This window comes from Pavona decussata, unplaced genomic scaffold (genome assembly GCF_977016875.1).
Source record: "Pavona decussata unplaced genomic scaffold, jaPavDecu1.1 SCAFFOLD_76, whole genome shotgun sequence".
In the NCBI taxonomy this organism is placed as follows: domain Eukaryota; kingdom Metazoa; phylum Cnidaria; class Anthozoa; order Scleractinia; family Agariciidae; genus Pavona; species Pavona decussata.
The window spans coordinates 728,539-755,533 of record NW_028145494.1 but is presented as its reverse complement, the minus strand read 5'-3'; the positions used below and the strand labels follow the sequence as shown (position 1 = coordinate 755,533).

Genomic DNA, 26,995 nt, shown 5'->3' with positions numbered 1-26,995 from the left:
CATAGTTTACATAAAGCACTGACTATATAAGACACAAATAATAGGGGTACAGTGGCTACCTGAAATAACTTTAGAGTGAAATATCTGAACTAAAAACTGGTAGGCTGTGGGACCATGTAGCATTCCAACCCTGGGGGGAGGGGAACTCCCATAAAAAAGTGACAGGGGTAATAGTCATACATTTTAGGGGTTAAAATTTGCAGTTTGGTACCCCTTAGGTTGCTAATATCCAAGATGACTTTCGTCAGAGGTATGGTGGTACCTTGTAGGGTATTGAGCCGAAACATATGAGAGGAGGTAAATGTCAGTCAACTGATTTGGTACCTCGAAGGGGTAAAAAAATTGTTCAGACCACGCCCACACAAAAAAAAGAATTCCGGTACCTTTTAGGGGTTGTTTTCCAATGATCACTCCGGCCATTTTTATATGGGAGTCCCCCACCCCCAGCATTCCAATTGACATACTAAAAATGGTAAAAACCTGTTTATATCAAAACCTCTGGAGTTTGTTTTCAATGCTTCCCTTTCACCTGGTATTGTGTTTTCACAATAGCAAACCCCCATACAATGGGAAATCATCTATTGTGTGATGCAGTATAATGAAATGATTGTTGATGGACAGGTTCTTTAAGGGTCTAATTTCCTTATGTCTTTATGCACAAGCATTCCCCAAAAGCGATCAACTGCATGGACAAATTGTGTACTGCTACCATTGGGGTCCATGAGCTCCTTTCTCTCATTACCCCATTTAAAAATAGCCCCTTCCAGGTTGTACACCTTTATGTCTAGCTTCACATCTTGACTTTCTGGTTTTTCAAGCTGGTCTAACAGCCGCTGCGACATGATACTTGCTCGGTAACCAACTGCACAGTAGCACACTACTGTTTTAGGGTCTTGTGGTGGCCCAGCTGAAAAAGAGTGCATTAAGTTTTATTTTAGAGAGGATAATTTTAAACCACCTAGAGCTGCTCGCTGATTGTGCGAATTTTTGTTGTGCAAGAGAACTAAAGTTATGTGACTTGGTGTGACAGCATTTTGAAGGTTAAAAAGAGGAGACCTGTCTTAAAGCAAATGTAAGACAAGCCATCAAACCTGTAGTTAAACTAAGTTGAGTCGATTGACTGTGTCCATCCATAAGTGAATCCCTATTGGACAGGAAAAGGTTCACCAAACGTTTTCACCAGGGGGCAGAAAAGAATGGGCACCGCCCATTCTTTTCTGCGCCCTGGTTTTCATCCTTTGCCTCCACCTGATTAATTATGTGCTTTTAATAATTTTTAACATATGTGACAGTCACCCAAAGAAGCATGACGGCATGAAAAATACACCTTATGTTACATGGCGTGACTCAGAATCAAATATCTAGCGTGACTTATTTGCGTAAAATAGCGTGATTTTGTTTGGCCAAACATCAAATTGCCTGACAGCTGGCATTTAACGTAAAAAACTAACATGACCAGTTCATAATATAATTTTCTAGAGTATGGTTGGAGTCACTAAAGATTAGTGTTATTATACTGACTATATAGTTGTGAAATAGTGGGGGGGGACAGGGGGGCGGGAGCCCGGGAGAATAGGGGGCGGGAGGGGTACGGGAGACGGGAGAGGAAAGGGCGGGAGGCGGGAGTTCTAAGAGGACGGGAAGCGGGAGAGCAATACAAAGCAGTGAATTTCTTTACTTATTAATGCGTTAGAATACTATCAAAAAAAGAACCCAACAATGTTTTACAATGTTATTTGTCCTCCATTTAGCGTCCTCCGAGGCTTTACACAATATTTTATATCCAAGGGCACACAAAAATTCGTGCTCAGGCGATAAACAGGGTTGCTTCCGGTGAAATTGTAAACCCTTTCATTGTGTTACGTCATAGCTCATGAAATGTCAAGCGTGGCATGTAAACACATGTGTGAGTGCCGCGCAAGTTGTTAGTAGTCTCAAAAGAGGTGAGCATACGCGTCTTGTAAATTTAGTATCAGAGATATAAAAAAAAATTCAATGTCGTCAAAGACCATTTTAGTAGTTCTTAGTATCTTTCAGTACGGTAGTGAGAAATCTGGGGCATGGACGACCTTCTTGGGAGTTAGCTCCCAATGACCGCCAATCGGACCGTACTAAAGATTTTGCTGCATGGTGTATGGGAATTTGCGAATAGAATGCTGTTTCAATGAGCACGTGGAGAGTGTGGAGTGGTTCGTTTCACGACGCTGTTTTTCGTTTTGGACAAGGCAAAATCGATTCCTATCACAATAGGCAGCCAAACAGCACGGGAAGCAACCAGGAACGACTTTATAGAAAAAAGGTGTAGGATTAGGAGTAGCAGGAGATCAGTGCCGCCTCCTCGGCACATTGATGAAGACTTCTTTTTGATGAACAGTTTGCCTAATTTCGAACGCTTTTTTGCATTTAATGCAGTAATTCTTTCCTCAGAGCAGTAGCAACGAGCTTAGAATTCACCACCAGTAACCCAGAGATTTAAAACTTGGATTGAAAGTAGGTCCTAAAGTTTCATTTTACCTTTTCCCGAACTAAAAGCAATTTTTTTTACGCAGTTTTAGGGAGTAAGGATATCGAGAAAGATATCAAGATTATAATTAGTGTATCAAGTAAATGCGATGGATCCGCAATACAGCGCCAAGAATTAGGCAGACGTACTGAACTCTAACTGGGGCGTTTGGCTGCCAGCTCGCCATGTCCCTATTTGAATTACATGATCCCAACAAATGAATAATTAAGAAATGCAACAACTACTACACTGCACGATGGACTAAGACTGTTGACACTGAAAGAATGGTTAAACCGTCAAACAAGACGAACATGTTAGTCAAAAATTAAATACAAACAGCGGTGATAAAGATAATAAACTTGCGCATTTTAGCTTGACGTGGAATATGAAACGTCAAGTTACATAAAATGCGCAAGTTTATTATGTTTATCACCGCTGTTTGTATTTTATATCTGATCAAGCTACGATGGCTCAAGAACAAAAGTCTTTATGTTAGTCAAAATTTCATTAACTCAGAGTACAAAACCTATCAATAATGCTAACGTTAATCAAAATAAATATAGTAAAAAAATGAAAAATGAACGGCCTACGACGAATGGTACGTCCTGGTACAGCTCTATGACTAATACGGGTTTTAAAGCCTTCTAATTTACTAGGGGACGGGAGAAACGCGAAAAAGGGCGGGAGGCGGGAGGCAAAGGTACGGGAGGCGGGAGGTTCTGACCCCCCTATCCCCCCCCCCCCCCCCACGAAATAGGAAAAAAGTAAAATTAAGCGTGACAATTTGCCAACAATAGCGTGACCAATGTCCTCAGAACTAGAAAAATGAAATGTTAAATAATGCTTTATCATCTGGATTTACATACAGTTAGACTCAAGTCAAAAATACACAATTCAATTGTATAAACAAAGGAGCCTTGCTGCCCGCGCCATACATAAAAGAGTTTGCATGTCTTTGCGGTTCGTTGTAGAGCTTGGTATTCCTACTGGGCCTAGTACCGATCTTGAGGGGGGATTACACCTAAATTTGAATGAAATTTGAGGAGGTTTTAAGAAGAGATGGAAGAAAGAAATGATTTTTGGAACACCAACAGACAGTTAATACCCACGCAAGAGCACCCCAGGTTGCTAGTGGACTAACTTGGTGTCCGTCTATTAATTATTAACTACAAATTCTAATTCTAAAATTTCACTAAATCTTCAATGTTTCTTATTTCTCTTAATTTTAACAATCCTTAGAAAAACTACTCCTCCCAAATATACCCAAAAATCATCCAAAAATTCACAAAACACTCCACAACACAGATTCACAGGATGACGGTAGAGTTTTTGGATTGCTTGAAACGTGAACGAGATATTTCCATTAAAGCCATGTCAAGTGGCGGAAAAATGGCGTTTAGGTGTAATCCCCCCTTAAGGTGGGGGTTCACCTAAAAGCCATTTTCACGCCGCTTAAAATCGGTCAAATGAAAATATCTTGTTTGCATTTCAAGCAATACAAAAACCCTCCATTCATAGCACAAATTAATGATTTGGGGTGTTTTATGAATTTTTGGGTGATTTTTAGGTATATTTGGAAGGAAATAATTTTTCTTGAAGGATTGGTAAAATTAAAAGAAATAAGGAATGTTGAAGATTTAGTGAAGTTTTAAAATTAGAATTTGTAGTTAATAATTAATAGACGGATACCAAGTTAGTCCACTAGCAACCTGGGGTGCTCTTGCGTGGTTGTCGACTGTCTGTTAGTGTTCCAAAAATCATTTTCTTTCTTCTATCCATTCTTAAAACTCTTCAAATTTCACTCAAATTCAGGTAGAGCCCCACCTTAAGTTATAGCTGTAGCTGGTATTTGGCTTTGTAATGAAAATTTGATTTGGGTGGTTTTTATCATTTACAATTCTTTCCATTTCTCGCTTGGTCGCTGCTTTTCATCTTTCCTCCAACATTGCAAGGGATATTCTTGGTATCCCAGTGATATCCAAACCGCACCGACCTGTGGTTGTGTGGACTGCAACTCATCTGCATGGTATTTCGGCAGACCACCCCAAACTGGGGATACATTTTCGAGGAGTGGACGCAATTCTTAGTACAATATACTGTGGTGCCGATCTCTGTAGGTAGATTTGTTTTCCTACATTCGCGCAAATAATACAGTCTCTTGCTGGCTTTCTTTACCCTCTGTTCAACATTGTAGTTCCAACAAAGGTTAAAATATCTTTGATTCTCTGATACTGTTTCCTTTCAGACCTTTCAAAAAAAAGTTGGTGGCATGAGGGGTCTAGATTCCTTATCGCTTTATATATACATATATAATATAATATTATATTTATAATTTTACAATAACCGTCAAAATTCCCGCCCGCTGATTGGCTCGTAGGTAATAAGAGTATACAGACAATAAGAATGACGTCAGATGTAACGTGCGCGCTTTCTCAACGGAAAATAAAGAAAATTCCTCTAGTGTTTTTTTCCATGTTATTGCAAAAAACAAATCGAAACTTGGCAGTGAATTTCCTCTCGCCTGCGGCTTGTGGTTCCACTTGAGTTTTGAACATTTTATGACGTCATTTTACGGTCTATAAGAGTACAAACCATAGAAAACTGCTGTCGATTTGTTAACTGGTCAGGACCTGGTGCACTCTCTCGGCTCATACCTTTTTGGTGGATCATTTTGAAAACCTTGGACATGTTCTTCTCTTCAGGGTCTAGCTGCACAGCCCTGGCAAGATGACTTACTTTAAACTCTTTTTCTTCACGCGTGTCCTGTTGGGGTAAAAAGTATATATAACATCAACAAAAGTTCTGGCTAAAACCTGGTGCCAGATCAAGGGGAGGGATTGTTCAAACGCTTTTGTGGTGATTCTCACACCTTTTGCGGTTTACTGAATTATCCGCCACAAAAACTTATCGATCAGAGTTCACGGATGTCTCTATTATTTATATTAATTTCGTTTTTGTGTTTTGTGGCTCAAGTTCATTTTTAACTCCGAGTTGAAAATGAACTTGAGCCACAAAACACAAACGAAATTCTGGGTGGAGTCTATACAACAGCGAAAATGAATTTTTATCACTAACCCCATTCCAGTTCTCCTTTAAATTTCACGATAAATTTCGGTTAAAAAAAAAAAAAGAAAAAGGATTTGTGGAGTCTTATGTCTCGAGAATCGACGTATTAAAATAAACGTGGATTTTCAGCTTCTAGTTTTTTGTTGTTTACGCACTAATTGTTAATCGTATTGAAAACGCAAGCGAGCTTAAATTTTGCTTGCCATTAATAGACCTGCCAACCCCCAAAGGTGAAAAATCTGGAGGCCGATTACGGTAAGCCTAGATTAACTAGAACTTTGATTAGAGTTTAATTTGTCCCTCAGTTTTGACTTGGACGTTTCTTAACCTTTAGCCAGAAATTAACCTTTTAAACCATTTTAAACGAGCGAGATAAAAACTTCGACTAACTTTAATCTTGGATTGGCGTTAATCGGCTTTCGAACAACTGGGCCCTGGAGATTGAGGGAAAAATCTGGAGATTTCATTATTTAATTCATATCTAGGCGGAGGCTGATTATAAACACAACTGTACTACGGAGTACAGTTACATGTAAAAACGGCGACGAACGTAACAGAAAATTTTTGATTCACTCGTCCAGCACAAGCGTGGCAGCCAATCTTGAAACTAGACCCCACTTATCTCAAACTCGTTCCCAGGGTCCTCTCCTTTACCTTGTGGAAGCAAAAAGTGATTCGTGCGCTAAATCGCAGATTTTTTAGATTAAATTAAAGAAACTTTTAGAAGTTTCATTTTATAAATCAAACCAGTCCAGTTTTTTTTTTTTTTTAAGAAAAATCAGGATATTTCAGGTCTTTGTCGGTAGACTGCGAGAAAAGGCAAAAAACCGGGAGTGTTGGCAGGTGTGTATTAACATGGAAAATTTCGTTGTATTAAACAATCTCGTTACTTCTTTATCCATTTAAGAAAATTCCTTCAATATGAATTCGTATTATGATGAACAAATAAAAGCTACACACTGAGAATTAATACAAATATTCTGAGTTCACTCTTTATCCATATATCCATATAGAGGTTTGCGCTATATAAATGTAAATTATCATTATTATTATTATTATTATTATTATTATTATTATTATTATTATTATTATTATTATTATTATTATTATATTATGAAAGTATAATCTGTCCTCAATAGCACTAAAAAATTGCCAGTTAGTTATCTTGTAGTCTTGTTTTCACTCTATAAATGAAAGCGGAAAATGAAATGAAAAAAAAAAAAAGACCATTTTATGAGAAGAAAAAAATATATATACAATAAAAAATATAAGTTGAAAAAACTCCCCGTCACGTCGTTACTCGTTACGCCGTTATGCGTATTACAACCTGAGCCGGATAATGGTTTGACAACTAACATTCAAATTGGACTGTCAGTACTTGAAAGATAGCACAACTTCGAACTTATAAAATAAAATGTGAAATCTCCCAGGAACCTACAACAGTGCTACTGTTCTGTGTAACCCAGGCTGGATGCTTTGTAAATCTCGCCTGTTGGCGCAAAAAACTGGTATTCAGTGGCTGTAATTCTTGCATGATTCGAGATATATTTACCCAATAAGCGTTTTTGAAAAATTAGCATAATTGATAATTGTGTTCTTATAAGGATTCTTTTCTAGGTTTGTATGCAGTGCATTTGTGTATGGGCCCCTTTAGTCTCACCTATCGTAACAATTTGGGTGTTTGCATGGAACTGAATTTAGCGGAAATGTTATTTAAGGTTCTCCAGTTATCTTTCTTTCCGACTATAACCAGTGGTGTATAACCCCTGAACACTTATATCAACACGGTTATAACAAGTCAGACGTATGTTTCCCATATTTTGTCACTGAAACAGCCTAAACGTGAGATACAAAACCGTTTCAGGTATTCGATCAGATTTCAGCTATACTCGGCACTAAAAATTTACTCACCAACAAGACGAGTTTTCGTTGCTGTGTCTGTGTTGTTTCCATTAATTTTTGGAGTTCATCGGTTGTTATTACTGGTACTTTGGGAAATTGTCTCTTTAGGACACCGATAATCAGCCTGAGAGCCATTTCTAAATCGGTGAATTGAAACAGACTGTGTTCAATGCAGCGATTGTTGTGGGATGATCTGAATAGGGCAATTCGTTTGACCGTGCACGAGGCAGTCACTGAGTCAGCTTAATTTTCAACGCTTTAGAGCTATGTTGATCTTATTAACATATCTATGTTCAGTTTGTGTGTAACGCTATGTGGCACCAATCAGATTGAGTGTAGTTTAGGGCGAGCTGACAACCAATGAACAGCGTGCTTCTAGCGAAAGGTCACCTCCTTGGAGACCGGGGGACAGATAGCGAGGACGAGGATAAAAGTCGAAACGGGCGAGAAAAAATTCGACGAAGAAAAGTAATAGTTAAAATAACTAGCTAAAATTGTACTAAGATGTCACTAATATATGGGTATGGCGTTTGGTCCCTCTGTCCTGTACCATCTGCCCTCTACCCCGTTTGGCCCCTTATATTATATACCCTGAACAGGGTATATAAATTCAGGGGAGTCTCTCCTGGATCCGTCCTAGACAAGACTGTCGTCGAGTATTTGGCAATCCAAAATCAGAGACGTTTGTCCGTATTTATTTTAGTGAACAATGCTTCACGTCAATTAAGTTTCCACCAGAGGTTCACCGCTGTTAATGCGAAATTTTGGGATTTTTCGTCATCACTTCTAGGTAATGTATTATTTTATCTGTTGTGATTGGTGTTCGGATGAGCTAGTGGAACATCACGTCGGCTAAGTGACAGTGGGCCTTTAAATGTAATTACTATTGCCAATAAACGCTTGTGTAAAACAAGAGCTAGATGTTGTCCTTTGTCGTAAATAGCGTCTTTAAATAGAGGGCGTTGTCCTACACAGGGTATGTATGTATAAGGTTATTTTCGTCCTAAACAGGGTCAGGGTTTCAAACCCCCAGCGGCACCCCTATACCCAAACACGGGTCAAGTTTAACCCCCCCCCCCCCCGCCCACGGGGATCGCTCCCTTTATATCATAAAAAGTGTAATCCTTAGCGATGCAATGTAAACCGACCTTAAATCCCACCTGCAATTTATCTAGCACCTCTCTTATTTCACTATTTTTCACGGCACTATTGATGACAGCAGTTACCCTTCAAAAAAATTTACAGCGTACTTGTAATGACAGACAAGCAAGACCTTTTAAAATAACTAGTCTAAACAGCAACTGCTTGTCTGGTAAACTTAAAAGTCCTTTGTTTCTTTTTTCCTCGACTAGTGAGCAAGACTGGGTGTTTTTCACGGTGATTTCTCATAGCCCACCTGGTAGCCTCAAAAACTTCGACATAAGTCATGCACGCTTTGCGTGCCTATGCTTTCACTTATTCACGTACAGCTTGGCCATAAAAACAGATCGATTGTCAGTTTCGCCAACCTCGTCTTCAGGACCATCTCCGATCTCTTCTTAGAGACGAGGTTGCATGATATTGAGGCACAGCAGCCTAATTTGGAAAAAATCTCAAAACACCCGTATCTTTGGAGGCATTCATCGAAATGCTTCGAAAGCTGGCAGCGAATCAGACCTTGGTGACCTGCACTCAAGCTGAATGATCATACCCGAGGTTGACTCTGTGTCATCAGGAATTTTATCTATCTTCAGTCTTACAAACAGGCCGCGTTGAGAAATGAAACTGACACGAACGTCTTGCACAAGGACAACTTAACTATATTTCCTTAGTTTTCAAATGGCTCATTTTTTGTGTTAAAATCGGTACTTTACTGTAATAGTTTGGCAATACAAAGGACAAGTATTGACAGGAAAATCCGAAACAGGAGCTACGTCCCTCACTAAAGTGTTACCTAAAGCCTATATTAACAAAAAAAATTAAACAGCTACTAAAGTCAAAAATAAGTACATACATACATAATGAAGTGGAAAATATGTACAGTATTAAACTAGAAATATAATAAAAGAAGAAGAATATATATATATATATTTTTTATTTTTGTTTTGTTTCATACAGGGATCTCTCGGATCACGATCGATCTCTTTCCTCGGGCAGTTCAAAGAATAAACGTGTTTTGTTGTATTTATCATCTCGTTGTTGATTGGTTGCATGCACATTGGATAATTTTCCCGATGTCCATTGACATCGACGAGTTTTATTTTTAGTTTGTTTGTTTTTTTGTTTGTTGTTATCCTTTCTTGCTCTCCGGCTGTGGTTGAAATAAAGAGTTGGGAAATTCGGTAAAAATAAAAAAAAAAGCAAAAGCAAAAATGAAACAACACAAAAAAGAAAACCAACAAAAAATGAACAAAAGAAAAAACCCTGTGGTTCTACGCATATACGTTCGTTTGGTGTTCTGTTATCCCCGGTCGGTTCAAAGAACCGGATGAGGCGTTGTCTCATGCAATTTTGTTGTCTTGTGACTCAATATCTGAATAACAACCGAAAGTACTTACGTAAACAAAGAAGCAGTGATACGTTCAAACCAGTAACGGTCAGAGTTTACCCGACTTCTTGTCAACTTCTGAAGAATTCCAGAGGGCACTAGCTCTTCACTTCAAGGGTCGACTGAAATGGCGTTTGGTTTAAGTGCTGCAATCGCGAGCCAAGATTTGAGCGGAAAAGAGAGCCAGGAAAAATGTGCAAATGAATCGTTGAAAATAGATTCCTCCAAAAGTGAGCGATTGTTGGATATTCCAGAGTGCTCGATAAACCTTGAAGAGAGTCAGATGCATCTGCGTGATAGCGCTTCAACGGTGGCTGAAAATCAAAGTGAGGGACATGAACAAGACATCGCCAGGAGCCTAAACTCGAGTGCAGCCAATGAGGGAAGCGCTAAAGAACTCAACAGTGAGGGCCCTTCAACGTCGGCTGAAAACCACACTCAGGAGGGCGGACATGAACAAGATAAGAACAGTTTGCCGAGAAGGGCCAGTGAAGAACGCGCTAAAGAAGTCAAATGTGATGGCCTGGATGCAGGTGAAAAAGAACTTAGACAACAAGAAGAAAATTCCTCAGTCATGCGACGTCGAATAGGAGTCGTCGAGGCCAGCGACAAAGTGGTCGCAGAGCGAATGAAAACAAGGGTTTTACGAAAGAGATTTGGCGAAGGATCAGTGGTTTGTAAAATGGAAGGGATTTTCAACAAGAAACTGTAAGAACATAGTATTTTAGTATAAAAATTAGTTTCTACGTGAAGAACAATCCCGAATGATATTTGTACAAGTCTTAACTTTAAGGATTGGTGGTTGTCTACCACTTTTGAGATCGACGGATGTAGTGTTTTTTGCAGTCATTTATTGCTTAGTTAATGTTACTTGTCTTTCTTTCTTGCTTGCTAACAAGAAAGAAAAAAAAATAGTGTATATAATGTAACTAATACTTAACCCTTAACATACAAAGCTGGTAAATTGTCGCTATTTGTAACATATGGTAGAATTATCTTTTTTGAAAAAAACAAACGAAAGGAAAAATAATATACATTACATAACATAACACACATACATAACTGCAAAATATTTATACCAAGTCTCTCTTAATATTGAGAGAAAAACAATTTCAAAAGAGCTTTCTTAATTTAAAGTCATATTCGCCCTTCAAGCCCTGAATGATAATATTTGCACAGTCGCCCAAACTATCCTCGCAGTTCTTCGTATATTTGTAACATATGGTACTACGAAACGAACCCCCCAAAATATATCACTATATCCATATTTCTGAAGTGGTGTTACATTTACTATTTATGTGAAACCGGAGGAAAAGAAGAATCTTTTTGTTGTAATATGGTTGCAAATTTGAATATGAAAAATAAATGCGTGAAGCCTGTGCACAAGGAAACCAAATTTTACCAAAGATTGCCGGATATATGGATATAACGATATATTTTGGGGGGCTCAAAATTTCTGCAAACAGCTGTATAATAATACTGATAAATATCAAGAGTTTCATCATTTTTCCTACTCCTATTAATGTAACACCGTTTTTGATTGTACTTATCGTTTGTAATTACCGTTTATTGCTGTTTATTTGTATCACTAACGTGTATTTCAAAAAAAAAAAAAAAAAAAAAAAACCTTTGCCCCAAGAGCTCACTGGAGTGGGGGAAAGAAAAGGGAGCAAGAGCCAATTGCTCGCCTAAAAGAACCAAGATTTTTTTCTCAGGGAAATCTAAAAAATCAAGTTCACACGCAAAGCAAGACGTTAAACTCTTTAAATTTAGATCAAGGTATGATTGGAGTGAAGAGCTACTGTTCTTTATTTTGGTTGTGACCAAATTAGTTCTGAAGAGATGTGACTGATAAATTAAAAGCCGCTTTTTTATACAGTTGAACCCCACCTTACGACCACCTTGTTACTACAACCACTTTTCTTGTGCCCCAAACGAATTGAAAGTGCAGTCATTTCCTTAGTTTTACAACCTCGTTAGTCCGACCACTCCGTTAATACCACCGCATTTTCACGGCCCGAATGTTATCGTATTAACGGGGTTCCACTGTACTTTCTATCTATACCTTTATCGTTTAGTGCAACTACATGCGGGGCAATGTCAAGGGGAATATGTTGACATATTTCATTTCTAAATATTTAGTAAATTAACCCTTTCTGCAGGCGGCTGGTATATCGGAGGATAATGCCCAAGGCTCCAAGACCGTCAAATAAAATGAACAACTGGCTGCGAAGCGAAGCTTTGAGGGCAACTGTAAAATTTTGAGGACAATTTTATGAGTCAGGGCTACTATCATCCAAGCAAGCCACAAAGGGGTTTGTTTATTTTTTTAATAACCCTGCAGTTAATTTCTGAAACGTGTGTGCTTTACTGTGGAAAAGACAAAACAGCCAGTGATGGCCATGGCTTCCAAATAACAGCAAGCTAACTAGTTTACTAGATTTTATTCAACTATGATTGAATTACAACAACTTTGAAAATCTAAAACTGTCACATTGTTTCTTTGCTGTTCTCCTGGAAAAAAATTGGGTGACTGTTATCAAATTGGATGACAGTTATCGTCTGATAACTACCGTACAATTTGTGGCACGTGATGCGTTTTGTCCAATGAGAATACACGGAAATTAATAATTATTATGTTTAGATTGATGCAGTTTAAAGTTTAGAGCTTTCATCTTCTGATTCACTAGGTTCATAGCTCCGCAATTCAGCATTTAACAGCTTTCCCCAAATAATGTTGTAAGGATGAACAACAACAGTCTTTCTTCCTCTGTTATCCTCAAGGTCTTTTCCCTCATTTGCCCATTTGAAGATTGAACCCTCTAAATTATATATCACCAGTTTTGATTTCGTATCTTGATAAACAGGCTTTTCAAGTTCATATTGCAACTGTTGAGCGAGAGCACTGGAACGGTATCCCACTGAACAGTAGCACACTACGTTTACTGGATCTTCAGATTTCACATCTTGAAGGTGAAACAACAACAACAACAAACTTTAAACACCTTCTAGTTAAAAATGCCAGAGAGCCAGTTTACAGTAAACTGCCGCTTATAAACCCCCCCCCCCCCGGGTTATTAAGGTCCATCTACCTGTAAACCAAAAAATATATCTAATTATAAGCCCCCCGGATATAAGCCCCACTCTAGTTTCGTTCCTGTTGTTAGTTTTAATTTTGTTCCAAATATTGACATTGTGAATTAAAAACCAGTAAATGAAAAACGTATTTCGATCAATACTGCTTTAGCTCGTTTCGAAACAGGTTTTTTTTATTTTAGTTATAAACCCACTCAGACATAAGCTCCTCTGTTTATAAGCAAATCTAAAACCCCTTGCGAAGTTGTATAAGCCCTGTCGGCTGAGGGCTTTGATAAGCGGTAGTTTACAGTATTTTATATGTTGAGGTTGAGCGTGCAAACAAACATAGACACACATGCAAAGTTCAGATAGCCACCAGTAGACTAATATAATCATTAATTTGTAAAAGTAAATAATTATTGAATTGCAAGACAGCATTTTTATCCAAAAGGAGTGATGTACCAAAAATTAATAATCCTATGATATTTTCTAAGACTATGAAGAAGATTTTAACATACTACAGTAAAACCTGCATTAAGCAGTCACCCTTGGGGAATGGCTATTAAAGTGACTACTAAATACAAGTTGACCACTTAATACAGGTTGTGCACACAGAATACATGCCAAACACACACAAAAAAATGCCATTTTGTATATATCACATCTGATAACTTAATGAATAGTTTACATACCATGGACCCACAAAATCACTTACTCAGTTAAGAAATTGCAACAATAAAGTAGTATAACAAAGCAGGATATGGTTTAACAACGGTCCAATAAAAGATTCAATAACCCTGCAGTTAATTTCTGAAACGTGTGTGCTTTACTGTGGAAAAGACAAAACAGCCAGTGATGGCCATGGTAGCCAAATAACGGCAAGCTAACTAGTTTACTAGATTTCATTCAACTATGATTGGATTACAACAACTTTGAAGATCTCAAACTGTCACACTGTTTCTTTGTTGTTCTCCTGGAAAAAATTGGGTGACTGTTATCAAATTGGATCACTGTTATCGTCTGATAACTACCGTACAATTTGTGGCACGTGATGCGTTTTGTCTAATGAGAACACACGGAAATTAACAATTATTAAGTTTAGATTGATGCAGTTTAAAGTTTATAACTTTCATCTTCTGATTCACTAGGTTCATAGCTCTGCAATTCAGCATTTAACAGCTTTCCCCAGTTGTAAGGATGAACAACAACAGTCTTTCTTCCTCTGTTATCCTCAAGGTCTTTTCCCTCATTTGCCCATTTGATGATTGAACCCTCTAAATTATATATCACCAGTTTTGATTTCGTATCTTGATAAACAGGCTTTTCAAGTTCATATTGCAACTGTTGAGCAAGAGCACTGGAACGGTATCCCACTGAACAGTAGCACACAATGTTTACTGGATCTTCAGATTTCAAATCTTGAAGGTGAAACAACAACAACAACAAACTTTAAAAACCTTAGAGTTAGAAATGCCAGGCAGCCAGTTTACAGTAAACTGCCACTTATAAGCCTTCCCCCCCCCCCCCCCAGGTTATAGGTCCATCTACCTGTAAACCAAAACATACATCCGATTATAAGCCGCCCGGATATAAGCCCCACTCTAGTTTCGTTCGTGTTGTTATTTTTAATTTTGTTCCAAATATTGACGTTTTGAATTAAAAACCAGTAAATGAAAAACGTATTTTGATCAACACTGCTTTAGCTCGTTTTGAAACAGGTTTTATTTATTTCAGTTATGAACCCACTCAGATATAAGCCCCTCTGTTTATAAGCAAATCTAAAACCCCTTGCGAAGTTGTATAAGCCCTGTCGGCTAAGGGCTTTGATAAGCGGCAGTTTACAGTATTTTATATGTTGAGGTTGAGCGTGCAAACAAACATAGACACATATGCAAAGTTCAGATAGCCACCAGTAGACTAATATAATCATTAATTTGTAAAAGTAAATAATTATTGAATTGCAAGACAGCATTTTTATCCAAAAGGAGTTATGTACCAAAAATTAATAATCCTATGATATTTTCTAAGACCATGAAGAAGATTTTAACATACTACAGTAAAACCTGCATAAGCAGTCACCCTTGGGGAATGGCTATTAAAGTGACTACTAAATACAAGTTGACCACTTAATACAGGTTGTGCACACAGAATACATGTCAAACACACACAAAAAATGCCATTTTGTATATATCACATCTGATTACTTAATTAATAGTTTACATACAAAGGACCCACAAAATCACTTACTCAGTTAAGAGATTGCTACAACAAAGTAGTATAACAAAGCAGAATATGTTTTAACAACGGTCTAATAAACGGTTTAAATAACCCTGCAGTTATTTTCTGAAACGTGTGTGCTTTACTGTGGAAAAGACAAAACAGCCAGTGATGGCCATGGCTTCCAAATAACGGCAAGCTAACTAGTTTACTAGATTTTATTCAACTATGATTGGATTACAACAACTTTGAAAATCTAAAACTGTGACATTATTTCTTTGTTGTTCTCCTGGAAAAAAATTGGGTGACTATTATCAAACTGGATGACAGTTATCGTCTGATAACTACCGCACAATTTGTGGCACGTGACGTGTTTTGTCTAATGAGAACACACGGAAATTTATAATTATTAACTTCAGATTGATGCAGTTTAAAGTTTACAACTTTCATCTTCTGATTCACTAGGTTCGTAGCTCCGCAATTCAGCATTTAACAGCTTTCCCCAAATAATGTTGTAAGGATGAACAACAACAGTCTTTCTTCCTCTGTTATCCTCAAGGTCTTTTCCCTCATTTGCCCATTTGAAGATTGAACCCTCTAAATTATATATCACCAGTTTTGATTTCGTATCTTGATAAACAGGCTTTTCAAGTTCATATTGCAACTGTTGAGCGAGAGCACTGGAACGGTATCCCACTGAACAGTAGCACACAACGTTTACTGGATCTTCAGATTTCACATCTTGAAGGTGAAACAACAACAACAACAGCGAACTTTATTAACTCCCATAGTTTACAATGTAAAATAGAAATAATAAGGCTACTGGGTCCTGAAATAACCTTAGAGTTAAAAATGCCAGGCAGCCAGTTTACAGTAAACTGCCACTTATAAGAGCCATTACCCCCCTCCCCATTCCCCCACTCCGCTATAGCCCCATCTACCTTTAAACCAAAAAATACATCCGATTATAAGCCCCCCCGCTAGTTTTGTTCCTGTTGTTTGTTTTAATTTTGTTGTAACTAGTGACATTTTAAATTAAAAGCCAGTAAATGAAAAACGTGTTTTGATCAACACTGCTTTAGCTTGTTTGAAAGCAGGTTTTTTTTATTTCAGTTACAAACCCACTCAGATATAAGCCCCTCTGTTTATAAGCAAATCTAACACCCCTTGCGAAGTTGTATAAGCCCAGGGCTTTGATAAGCGGCAGTTTACAGTATTTTACATGTTGAGGTTGACCATGCAAACAAACATAGACACAGAATTATGCAAAGTTCAGATAGCCACCAGTAGACTAATATAATCATTAATTTGTAAAAGTAAATAATTATTGAATTGCAAGACAGCATTTTTATCCAAAAGGAGTGATGTACCAAAAATTAACAATCCTATGATATTTCCTAAGACTATGAAGAAGATTTTAACATACTACAGTAAAACCTGCATTAAGCAGTCACCCTTGGGGAATGGTTATTAAAGTGACTACTAAATACAAGTTGACCACTTAATACAGGTTGCACAGAATACACGTCACACACACCACAAAATGCCATTTTGTATATATCACATCTGATTACTTAATGAATAGTTTACATACCATGGACCCACAAAATCACTAACTCAGTTAAGAAATTGCAACAATAAAGTAGTATAACAAAGCAGAATATGGTTTAACAACGGTCTAATAAAAGATTTACACCAAGATCCTTCTTTCAGTATTGCAGGTTACAGGAAATTCAATTACCTGTCAGCCCCTATTTGTCATTACATTTGAGTAGTTCCTTTTTACAAAGTGACCATTTAAAACAGGCCAAGACATAATAGAATCAGCTTGTTGGGACTTAGTAAAGGGTGACTGTGACTGCTAAATAGAAGCGACCACTTAACAGAGGTCAAAATTACAGTAATGAAGGGAAGTAATTTTTGGAACTTTGACAGCTGACTGCTTGATACAGGGTCAACTGTATATATCATACAAATACAAGACATCAATCAAAGGTTCCTTATCGTATGACGAACAAAACAAAAGCAATGGACTGTTCTTTAAGGGAAGCTGCTGGGGATATCATAACAACCTTACCAAGCATACATAACTTTTAGAAATACAATTCACACCTGTCTCAGTGACTAGTTTTATCACTTGCTCCATGTCTTTCAGTGCAGGGTTCACATGATGTGCTTTATGGAGATGGCTGACTTGAAACTCTTTCTCGTCACGAACATCCTTCAAAATGAAATGAATACATTGTTGATCAAGTTGATATTTATAATTATGCAACTTCTGAAGCACACTCTGCTTGCATCATTCAACATCATATAAACCTATTCATCCAAAGGTTTTTAACATGCTTTAGAATCTTCAAATTTTCAGTTCACTTGCTGTGAATGGCAAATCACAAGCTTGATTATTTAGATGAAACAGTTTGTTGCCTTGCCATCAGGAGGGTGGGGAGGGTTGGAGGATATAAAGAGAGGAAGAGACAAAAGGAAAATGGGAAGAAGAGAAGGGAGGAGGGGAGGAAAATGAAAAGGACATCCCCGCTCCCCTTACCCCTGCATTGTTCTCCCTTCACTTGCCTTCCCTGGTCTACAATAGGCCATTTCCAAGTTGCTTTGAACCTCATTATAATATACCTGCCAACTTTTTCTGAGTCAAACGTGTGAGATTTTTGCCTCGTCATGAGCAGGATTTCTGAAAATGTCCGAGCCACTTCCAAAGATTCCAACGATTTTCTGAAGACTTCAGAACGTTGCCGAAAACGTCCAAAGATGTTTCGGCGACCTTTGAACACTTATGATTCGAATGGATTGTAGACATTTGAAAGCTTTTGCGATTGTTATAAAAAGCAAAGAAATAATACGTAACAAATCTCAAATTAAATGACGTGTTTTTAGAACAACTTTTCCGGATTTGTGAGTCAGGCGTGAGAAATTGCCCTTGATGTGTGAGATCGCTGTCTTTAGTCCGCAGGCATGAGACTCATGCATATGCGTGAGAATTGGCAGGTAATAATTATTATAAAAGCGAGGCTAAGTGCAAAGTTTTTATTATGAAAATTTGTTTTCATTCATATGCAAACAAAACTAATTTTCATATGAAAAGCTTTCAAATGAAAGCCTCGCTTTCATAATAAGGTTCACAGCAACTCGGAAATGGCCTCACTATTTCACCAGTTTCTGCACCAGAATTGTAGAAATTCAAGTACACAGGCAAAGGGTAGAAGGTCAAAATTAGGGCCTATATTAAGCTATCGAAAATGAGCCAGGTGGACAGGTGAACGGTAAACACATTATATGAATTAAACTTAAGTTTATAGGCTTAAGCTTATTACATAACTTAGCCAGAGGAACTAACCAGAAGGTAGGTCTAGGGAGGGGATAATCCGCAGGCCACTTACCAGCAGGACCACCTTTGAATTATCATCATTTATCAGCTGGAAAAGCTCGTCTGTAGAAATATTTGACACGTTAGGAAATCGCATTTTCACAGCCTCGGTTGTCACTCTCATCGCCATCTTGAATTTCGGATCAAAAGCCCAGTTGCCTCCTGGGAAGAAAAAAACCTCAGTCTTCTCTCGTGATGACCCGTGATGAGCTTGTTATTGTGGCGCATTTTGTCCTTTTGTTTACAACGCTCATTTACAGCTCGGCCAGTGTAACAAATAAGAACAAGGCAGCCGGCTTTTGCAAGGAAAAAGGCTGCTCAGAGCCAAGAAAACCAACAGCACAACCCAATTTGCACCCTGAGCAACAAAACGTTCGCCCATCTGGTATGGAGTGGAGATCACATGGAAGAGACAACGACGACTTAGTTTCGCAGCTCAAGCGAAATGAAATCTTAAAAACGCAGAAGGTTGAGGAGGCAATGAGAAAGGTAGATCGTGGAAATTATTGCGATTATTCACCGTACATGGATTCTCCTCAATCGATTGGTTATGGCGTGACAATTAGTGCACCCCATATGCACGCCCACGCACTGGAAATGCTCAAAGAACATCTCTTTCAAGGAGCTAAAGCCTTGGACGTCGGTTCAGGTACAGGCAACAAACTTGCAGATGAAGTTTTTTGGCTTTTCTTTGTCCGTGCATTGTTTGTTTTTATTTTATAGCCTCAGAAAGTTCGGTCTAATCAGAGGAACCTCCCCATGTGGTATATATGTCTTATTTTATGGCTAGTTTTGTGAAAGCTAGTTTTCACTAACACTTAATGCTAGTGAAAACCTAGCTTAGTATGATCTTCTCGTGTGTTTAATTCGTGGATTTGCCAATAATGGCTAACTTCCAAAACACCAAGGGTCCTCACTGCAGGCAAAACTCTACAAGATCACGCTTCTCTACTCCACCCAACCCCCTTTACATCACATCATACTCTACATTGCACCCCACCCTTTTCCATTCCACTGTGAAAATCTGCTTTTAAAGGTTTCAAACAAGCCTCAGCTAATACTGTATTGTGTTCCAGAAAATAGCCATACTCCTCCCATCCCCCCCAGGAAATTCCAGTTTTGCTTCATACTTTGCTTCTAAAATTTTTGGCTTTTAAGTCCCCCTGCCCCTAGGAATTTCCAGTCACCTTCCACGGGGTGGGTATGGATTTTTCAGGAACTACACATTGTTTTTTTTTTTTTTTTTTTTTTTTTGCAGGGAGTGGTTATCTTACTGCCTGCATGGCTGAAATGGTAGGAACAAGTGGAAAAGTAGTTGGCATTGAACACATACCAGAACTTGTGGAGCAGTCAAAGCGAAACATCGAGCGTGGAAATGCTGACCTTTTGGAGAGTGGCCGGGTTCTCCTTGTGACAGGTGATGGAAGACAAGGATATGAGACTGGTAAGTGAAAAGTGAAAGAGAGATGAGCCTCCATGAATCTCTCAGAATACCTCACTGGATTGGCTGAGAAAATAATGCTTCAGATACCTATCAGTTTCTTGAAAGCTCAGGTCTTGCTGGATTTTGTCTGGGAGAAGTCTTATGCATTCATGGTAATGTTTAATCCAGTTCTAATACATCTCATTTCTCTGTGAGCGGTTGGGGGTCTTCTCCTAACTGGTGTTTTTCAGGAAATCTTGGCATCCTGCATGGAGTTTTTGAATCAACCATCAAAGTAGATAATAATCTATGAAATACGAGATAGTAGAGTTGACAAACATGGTTAAGCAGTGGATTTTTTGAAGACTAAGTGGTGTTAGATTTTGAGGAGGGCTTAGCCATACAATTCTTTTTCACTGGCTGTTGGGAGTTTGTTATTGGCATATATACTTGTGAAAAAAATATTAATGTTAAAACCTTTGACTTGTTATTGCTGCAAATATTACATTGTCATTGACCACATAATCAAGGCTGCTGGCTAACAGGATGCCAGTAGCCTGGGATGCCCAAGAAAATGCTCTGGGCACCTAACTTATTTGCAGAAGCACCTAACACTTCACATGTTGGGCTCATATAAAATTCTCAGCTTTTGGCCTTCTGGGCTCCTTGAAATTTTTCTCAGGCAACAGCCTTACATAATTGTACAAATGTTTTAACATTACAGATGCCCCATATGATGCAATACATGTTGGTGCAGCAGCATATCCTGTTCCTGATGCCCTCATAAAACAGCTCAAGCCTGGCGGCAGGCTCTTCATTCCTGTGGGACCCTCCCATGGCTCCCAGTGGCTTGAACAGATCGACAAAGACAAAGATGGAAATATTATGCGGCAGAAATTAATGGCTGTCAGATATGTGCCTCTCACTGACAGAGGACAACAATACAGAAATTGAAAACTCAGTTGGAACGAGTAGAAGTAGATTGCAAAAAAAGAAAGTTATCACCCAGGACTGTCCTAGTTAGACAGACCACTAAATGTTTTACTTGGGTTGGTTTGCAAATATGATGCAAGCAAAAAGTGCCAGCACTGGCGCAGGCATAAGCACAAGAACTCTAAAAGTAGTAAATTGTAGACTGAGATTAAACATCAGGTTTGTAGAGCAGATGAGTTTCTTGTTTGTCATTCACCATTTCTAAATGAAGATGAGCAGTCTCGTGTTAGCAACAAACAGAGGAATTGTTGTACATGATTTGATTGATTTAATATTAATTCTTTTGATGAAAAGTAAATGAGACTCTGGCATTTGCTGTTTGGCATGGAAACGATAGTGTGATGCAAACACCAGTGCAATAAACAGTGTCTACCAAGTCAGCCTTTGTTTTGCACATATGATCGACACGCTGCCTTCATCACCTTCAGTTCATCTTGTGCTCATTGCATGTGAAAATATCCTTGTGCTCTGCATGTGAGCCAGCCTGTAGTGTCAACAGTGTTTATGTGGTTGACATTACTTTCTTGTTAACTGTGACCATCAGAATGGAAGTTACTGAGCAGTAGGGATAATTTCTAGAATTAGGCAGTTCAAATTATGCCGATCAAAGGAGTTTTGGCTAAAACCTATAATTATAATAATAATCATTATTGATTTAACTTGCAAAGTGTATTTAAGAACCAGTTTGATGACAGTTTTTGTTAGAGAGCATATTAAATAGGGAGCAAGGTAGTGGAAGTAAGACATGCAGCAGTGCCCTTACATAGAAGCAAAGAAAGTAACATTCTACAAAAAGAGACAAAAAGCTTGACATGACAATATTTCAATCTCTACCCTAAAGACAGAAACTCTGGGATACTTACACAATTACTATAAATTTGCGTTTAGAGAACAATTGTGACAATAAATGCAAAAAAGCTGGTCTATTTAAAATGTTGGATTTGTTCGTTATGGGGTGAAGTCCAGAATTGATGGCCACCTTGATTTTATAGACAATTTCTTTTAGCCTGGATAGAAACCTTTGCCTGCAGTCATTTTCTTGTCTAAGAAACCTTATTAATCTGACCACCCCTTTAATTTAACCACATAATTTCTGGCACAAAACGGTGTTGGATCAAGACATTTTTCTTAAAAAAAAAAAGATGTTTTATCTGTAATTGCTGCACTTGATCATGAATGAAATTCTCCCAGGAAGAACCAAAACAGTGAAAACAACAAGAAGAATCTTGACGTTGAACTTGGTGAGGCAAGAAGGGTATACAATAATAACTGCAATTGAACAGGCCAACACAAGCCATTTGGCACTTGACTTTTATTTTTTACAAATCTGAACTATAGTTCTAAAAAACAGTTGTTCGTTTTGCAACATGTAGCAGTCCTTCCTTCAGTGAATTTATCCTAAGATGCCTATTAGAGTAATTTTAAAAACGCTAAAAAATTTATTACCGCTCTAAGGAAAATAAACCTCAAACAAACATAATTGACACACGACAACACAAAAGACAAAACATTTAACTAAACTTTGCCGTCAATACCGTAATGTTCCGAAAGTCCTGAACTTTTAAAACTTTTGTTTTGTTTAAAAAGGATTCCTGGATGAGTTTTGGGTATATAGCAAATTTCAAGGAGTAAATAATTAACAATAATTACTCCACGAGTGTATGTTGGATATGAGATGATAGATGGCACCAAGTTGGCTATAATCAACCTACATCCAACAAGCATAAGTGGCATATTATTGTTTAATTAAAAACAATCAAGAAATATAGCTAGATCTTGCTGATTTTGCTTTGCAACCAGAAGACAATTAGATGGTCGCTTTTTCTCACCATCCTATAATGGCTCACATACCATGGCCACTAAGCCAATCAAATCCCTGGGATTGCATTATACAATGATCCAGTTTTTAATAATTATTTAGGGGAAACTATCAAATAAAAATAAAGTCTGATTCCAGCGATATGAGACACCCTAAAAAAGATGCCTGTAGGCTTACAATTTTAGTGGCATATCTTGTTACTGATTTTGGACTTTATGTTTGGTAGCAGTAGTTTTCGAGTGGAACCATTTTCGGACAATTATGGTATGTACTGATCCTAATGAGTAGACTATACAATCTTTAAGACTTTTAAAGCTAGATGATCATTATGAAATTAATTTTCAGTCTAGAAAAGGTGTTGTAGTTTTTACAGTTGTTCTAAACCAACTTGTTTCAATGTGTTCTTTTGCATTTTCTTGCCATCATTCCTCTGGGAGAAAGTATTGGCTGGCCCAGGTGCCATCAATGCCATCCACTCGAACAACACAATAAAAATTTTGTGAGAGTATGTCTTCATTTTCTTCCTCCATTTCCCTGATGTCATACGCTTTGTCGTATTTGATCTCAAGGACATCGATCTAGAATCAAAACAAAATGAAGATACTCAGGATATACATGTATACATATCATAATAATATTTTACAAGAATATTAACTGTTAAGGGTGTGGTCAATCAAGTGCAAAAAACTAAAGCCAAAGTAATAACTTGCAAATCAAAAGAAATGTACATGTAAACAACATGACCTGAAGCAAATACAGGTAAATGGTGTCAAGGGCAGAAAACAACAGGCCCATAGCCGGGGGGGGGGGGGGGGGGGGGAATTTTTGGAAGTTAAAAAACAATGTGCCAAAAAAGATATAATTGAAACAAATTAATGTGCATCAATCAGTCTTGTACTCTGACGCTGCAAGTGCCTTTTCACAACCTTCAATAATTTGTTTACTACCTGTCAGTTTCCTTAGCTAACAGTTTGTTTTACATACATCAGCAACAAAGGCACTCCTACATTGTGAAATTGAAATTGAAATCAACCAATCTCAAGCCATGAAAGCTGTCAAGAACTAAACTACTGTTGAAATAAACTACTTGTTTTCTATTGATAGTAATCAAGAGAAAATGAAGTAATATAAATGTCCTTAGTTTATAACAATTTAGTGTTTCGCGCATTGTCGAAAGCCACTTAAATATGTCCTCTTAAGAGCCAGAGAAAAAAAACTCTCCTGCAGTTAGATTCTTACTGCCTGATTCCAAAGTTAAAAAGAAAAAGAGGAAATTGTTGTTCTTCAAACGTAAAATTAGGAAATTTTATGAGGTAGTCTGCGTAAAAGAAACGGCAAAGGAATGTACCAAAAAGTGTGATGCAGATGGAAAGTTATTGTTTTGCTGACTAAATCTACTGCTTTTTTGACGTTCTTGTTGCATCTTAAACTCCCTAATCTGTCTGCTTTTGAGTGACAAGCCGGGGGAGGGGTAGTAGTGATACTTCCCCCTTAAAACAGTTAAGTTATGGTGTCAAGTTTTTTTTACCTGTGTTGTTTCTTCAGTATCTCCTATCATGTCAAATTTTGTGATGTGGAGAACAGGTAGCTTCTTTTCTTCAAAGTGTGTTGAAAAGGCTTCACTGACATCAACTAAAGTTTCCCGCATTTCACCCATAAAGCACAGGTCCAGCTTCTTGGGACTGTCTTTTTTCTTCAGAACATATCCTGGGGTATCTAAAGAGTTCACAGGGGTAAAATAATTGTAATAATAATGTTACGGTTTAGTCTTTGCAAGGTTGGCTATGGTTTGCCACCCAACCACCTTTTGCTTAGGTTCTGGGCATCCAGAAGTTTACACTACCTTAATAATAATAATAATAATAATAATAATAATAATAATAATAATAATAATAATAATAATAATAGCAATAATGATTTCCCATTTTGTAACATCAATTAAAACTAAAAGTTTATTAGCAAAAAAAGGGCAACAATATCGGTGAGCGCTAGATCACAGCCCCGCTGATAATGACAGCCCGTACCAAAAGCGACAACCAAATAACTTGAATGCACAAATGCAACAAATTCTGTCCTCGTTTAAATAATTACAATGTGTCAAAAAGTGTCGATTAAGCTTACAGATCGAGCTACTGGTCTGAACGAAATATTTTTTAATGGAATAAGATAAATATTATTGTTCGTTTGGTTTTGTAGCCAATGAGTAATCCCGTTTAGCGCTGGGACTCAATAATAAACCCGAGAAAAGTACATTTAAGTTAAACCAAGCGCCAGATAACGAGCGGATGTAAAGAGTGTAAAGTACAAAAGATGGAAGAAGTTAACAATTAATGGCGGAAAATTTCCACGTGCTCTCAAGTCGCACTAGCTAGCTCAAACAAAAGATGCGAACACAAAAGAATTTGAGAAGAACACCGGCAAAACCCCCCAAGAATTTTGAAATGACGCCACAGTTTGGAAAAAAATTTTCCCGTGACTTGACGTCGTGTAAAAGAAATACAACTTGTAAAAACCTGAGCTTCGAAAAGCTTCGTGTTCAGTCGCGCGCGTCCATCCACGCGGTCTGATCACGAAAACGAACTGTCGAGCGGCTTTCGAAAGGACAAAGAGTCAAAGACAAAACTTCTTCCTCTAAACAAAGTCCAAAATTACGAAAAGGCGAAATAAATCCCAAACGTACCTTTGGTTGGCTCTTCCAAATCCGCGAGAATGCACTCCACGGTCTCGGGTTCTTCTTCATCGACCTCTTCCTCTTCTTCGTCCTCATCTCCTTCTCCTGCATCCTTGTCCTCTTCCTCTTCCTCGTCGTCATCCCCCTCTTCGTCCCCTTCTTCATCCTCAGGCGCATCCCCTTCGTAATCTTCATCTTTCTCGTCGTCTTCCTCATCAAAATCCTCCTCGTCCTCGTCCTCTTCATCGCTAACACCCTCCTTGGCCGCCACGCGATCACGCGCCTCGACAGCAGCGCGTCGCTTAGTTCGGACGCTATTTTCAACTTCTTCGGCCTCTTCGTCTTCTTCTTCGCTCGAATGCTTGCGTTTTCTCGGCATTCTCGAATCGGAAAAGGACCCAGGAAGAGAAAAAGCGGCAAATTCTGGTCGTAAACGGCCGAGAAATCGAAGAGAATGAACAATACCTCAAAGAAGAACGCGGAAAGGGCCGCGTGGGGGAAATCTTGAAAATTTGAATCTGGACAAAGGACGCCAAATGGACTCGGGGATTAAATGATTTGAGGAATTCAAACAGCCGAACAATCAAGCACGTGTTCTCCCAAACAAAGAGGCACTTTTTAATGGTGTTAATTGAGAAGGTTCATTCTTGTCTCTCTTTTTTTTTTTCTTTTAATAGGTGGATGACAAACTAGTTCGTCGAAAAATACGAATTTCTGAGACCCGTTTGCTAATTTGATCTTTTTATTCAGTAAATTTCCATAATCTCGATTTAATAAACAAGCAGATGTTCCAGTTTAATCGCAACAGCTTGACTGGTCCATGATTTCCAGTCAAAACCAAAGGATATGAAAACTATTTCGTTATTGACAACTTGTTTTTAGCCACAAATCATAACTGCATATCACATGTCAAAAAAATCTATACCTTTTATCATGACCCGGAAGTGAGAAAAAAAATCATATTGCAAACGCAAGGTAGAAAGAAACGTAATAAAGCAAACGGAGAAACAAATAAGTAAAATTTTAAAAAAATGAATGAACGAACGAACGAAGGAAAGAGCGAACGAACGAACGAACGAACGAACGAACGAAAGATTAAAGGGACGAATGAACGGATGAAAGAAAGAACGAATGAATAGAATAAGGCCTTATCACGGTTTTCGACGCCATTTTGACGAGTAGGCAAACAGGCTTGAAGTAACAGTGTTTGTATGGAAATCCGATGTCAAATAATTTTCATAAAACATCGCTTCTGAAAAATTCATGAATTGGAAACTTTTGGCACTAGGAAAAGGATTTTAAATAAAAAAATTGGAGGGATGTAATTATGCCAGAAAGCGTCCAGGGAAATGTATGGAAAATTCAAAACACGACTGGAGAAAACGTTTAACAGATAAGAAAAGTTGTGTTTTTT

The 26,995-nt window shown here is 38.0% G+C and overlaps 5 protein-coding genes across 5 annotated transcripts; 1 reads left to right on the top strand and 4 right to left on the bottom strand.

Moving 5' to 3' along the window:
* Positions 1-592: 592 nt before the first annotated feature.
* LOC146476498 (uncharacterized) lies at positions 593-7,749 on the bottom strand. The gene is made up of 3 exons (XM_085114369.1): positions 7,481-7,749; positions 5,158-5,266; positions 593-907 (listed from the first exon to the last, which is right to left on the bottom strand). The coding sequence occupies exons 1-3, from the start codon at positions 7,604-7,606 to the stop codon at positions 627-629; spliced, it is 516 nt and encodes a 171-aa protein (XP_084970495.1). The 5' UTR covers positions 7,607-7,749; the 3' UTR covers positions 593-626.
* Positions 7,750-12,653: 4,904 nt separating this feature from the next.
* LOC146476497 (uncharacterized) lies at positions 12,654-14,640 on the bottom strand. Its single transcript, XM_085114312.1, has 3 exons — positions 14,625-14,640; positions 14,204-14,494; positions 12,654-12,964 (listed from the first exon to the last, which is right to left on the bottom strand). The coding sequence occupies exons 1-3, from the start codon at positions 14,638-14,640 to the stop codon at positions 12,654-12,656; spliced, it is 618 nt and encodes a 205-aa protein (XP_084970438.1).
* LOC146476496 (uncharacterized) lies at positions 13,965-18,816 on the bottom strand. The gene is made up of 3 exons (XM_085114367.1): positions 18,689-18,816; positions 17,406-17,514; positions 13,965-16,034 (listed from the first exon to the last, which is right to left on the bottom strand). The coding sequence occupies exons 1-3, from the start codon at positions 18,803-18,805 to the stop codon at positions 15,724-15,726; spliced, it is 537 nt and encodes a 178-aa protein (XP_084970493.1). The 5' UTR covers positions 18,806-18,816; the 3' UTR covers positions 13,965-15,723.
* A 54-nt stretch (positions 18,817-18,870) lies between these two features.
* LOC146476495 (protein-L-isoaspartate(D-aspartate) O-methyltransferase-like) lies at positions 18,871-22,641 on the top strand. The gene is made up of 3 exons (XM_085114365.1): positions 18,871-19,324; positions 19,934-20,119; positions 20,823-22,641. The coding sequence occupies exons 1-3, from the start codon at positions 18,871-18,873 to the stop codon at positions 21,050-21,052; spliced, it is 870 nt and encodes a 289-aa protein (XP_084970491.1). The 3' UTR covers positions 21,053-22,641.
* LOC146476494 (uncharacterized) lies at positions 22,384-26,085 on the bottom strand. The gene is made up of 3 exons (XM_085114366.1): positions 25,591-26,085; positions 24,439-24,626; positions 22,384-23,488 (listed from the first exon to the last, which is right to left on the bottom strand). The coding sequence occupies exons 1-3, from the start codon at positions 25,958-25,960 to the stop codon at positions 23,333-23,335; spliced, it is 714 nt and encodes a 237-aa protein (XP_084970492.1). The 5' UTR covers positions 25,961-26,085; the 3' UTR covers positions 22,384-23,332.
* Positions 26,086-26,995: the final 910 nt, after the last annotated feature.